This window comes from Sprattus sprattus (genome assembly GCF_963457725.1).
Source record: "Sprattus sprattus genome assembly, chromosome: 15".
In the NCBI taxonomy this organism is placed as follows: domain Eukaryota; kingdom Metazoa; phylum Chordata; class Actinopteri; order Clupeiformes; family Clupeidae; genus Sprattus; species Sprattus sprattus.
In genome coordinates, this window is record NC_137913.1 from 19,242,599 (window position 1) to 19,244,331 (window position 1,733).

The following is a 1,733-nucleotide window of genomic DNA, read 5'->3' on the forward strand; positions in this document are numbered from 1 at the left end:
GTGTCATTATATTTCCTTTCATCAAGTTGTATCCATGGTTGTTCTTGTGGTATGCATGACCTTGATGAAGACAGCACCCACGTTCAGAAAACGGATCCAAGTACCACACAGGATCCAAGTACCACACAGTGCCCTCCATGGAAGCTCAGGTTCAACCAGTCACACCATGGGTCCTTATGTACAAGAGAGTAGAAATTGATACCAACTTGCAACTATGCAACTTTCCAAAATGTTCGAGAACATGAGCTTCATGTCGCTGTCTGTTTCAGTTCTGTCCCAAATATCCAGTCCCAGTGTCTGAAGTATGGGGCATAGTTACCTTTGTACCTTTGGTGATGGGCCTGGTGGTATTGCGCCCCACTAAAACATGGGAGCAGGTGCATGGGCCCCCATGGCAGGTCATAACCACAATGGTCTTCAACGGCGAGATAGGTGTTGAGCAGATGAAAGAGAGCCTCGCTTAAAGGATGGCATTGCACCAGTGCGGCACTGCCAAGAGCCAAAATCTGGAGAGAGACTAACTCCGCTATGCTGGCATCCTGAGCAGCCAGGGCGAACGTCTCATAGTTCTGGTGATGTGTGCAGTGAACCTGCTGGAACAGCCATGGAACCCTGTGATATACAAAGAGGGGTTGAGTGAAACCCCTATAATTGAACCCTGTTCCGTTAGCTTTGTTAATATCAACATGCATAGACATGCACAACTAATACTGTATTTACTGTCTAGTCAAAGAGCTGATGCAACAGCTTGATGCAACGGCCCTTTCACTTTTTAGCCTATGGACATGATCGTTATTAAGTAATCATAAAGAACATTGCAAGTTAAGTCTTTAAGACACTAATTGTCTTTAAGTCATTAAGTGTCTTTGCAGTGTCAAATGCGGCAAATGACACCACTCATCCACATTCTGTTTGTGTATGCTTTAAGGTTATCGCCTGATAATGCAACTAACAAACCTCAATAATTCTTAAATAATTTGAATACAGTGACATGAAAGACGTTATCATCATTACAGTAACCAACACTTCAGTCGAAATTAAAAATGAATTGCTTCCAAGTGTCTTACCGGTGCATACAAAAATGCCACATGTAGAAAAATGTGTCGAAGAGGAGCAGACACAGGGTTATGTCTGTGAGAGCGACAAAGCAAGACGGCGCCTTTTCAGGTAAACTGGGTTCTCGGAGGCTTTGGAAAAGTGCAATAGACGGCAGTATACCAATCAGGTACTTGAAGGATATTCTCATGAGGCAGTCAAGCCATCTTCGTAGGTGACATGATTTGTAAGCCCTACCACCGATCCTATAGTTATAAATCCATTGGAAACGGCCTCCGAGTAAATCAAGCACCAAATACGGGACGCAGAAAAGAAAGTGGACACAAAACGCAACACATGTGGCCAACAGAGGCGACTGGAATAATACTTGTCTCTTGCGGAGGTGGTCCCAAAGCGACTGAAGCAAAGGTTCTGAATATCTGTCAGCTAACAAGCAGGTAACATTCATCATTCTGTTTTATAATGTAAACTGAATACAGCTCAATCTCAAATTGACCCTTGCGTTTTCACGAATCACGCCTTCCACATTCAAGTCATCAGCAAAGTAGCTGACGGGAAAAAAATTGAAGGGGAAAGGGGGAGACGATCTCCCCAAAAACCACGCTGAAACTGTTACAAGATGGTAAGACACTGGGTTATTATCGGTGCTAGTAGCCCATCCCTTAACGAAAGGACAG

At 44.0% G+C, this 1,733-nt stretch overlaps 1 protein-coding gene across 1 annotated transcript; it reads right to left on the reverse strand.

Moving 5' to 3' along the window:
• Positions 1-248: 248 nt before the first annotated feature.
• ch25hl3 (cholesterol 25-hydroxylase like 3) lies at positions 249-1,507 on the reverse strand (the record flags this gene model as incomplete). Its single annotated transcript, XM_080852705.1, has 2 exons — positions 249-612; positions 1,068-1,507. 2 exons carry the CDS (start codon positions 1,505-1,507, stop codon positions 249-251), a joined length of 804 nt encoding a protein of 267 aa, XP_080708831.1.
• Between the last annotated feature and the right edge of the window lie 226 nt (positions 1,508-1,733).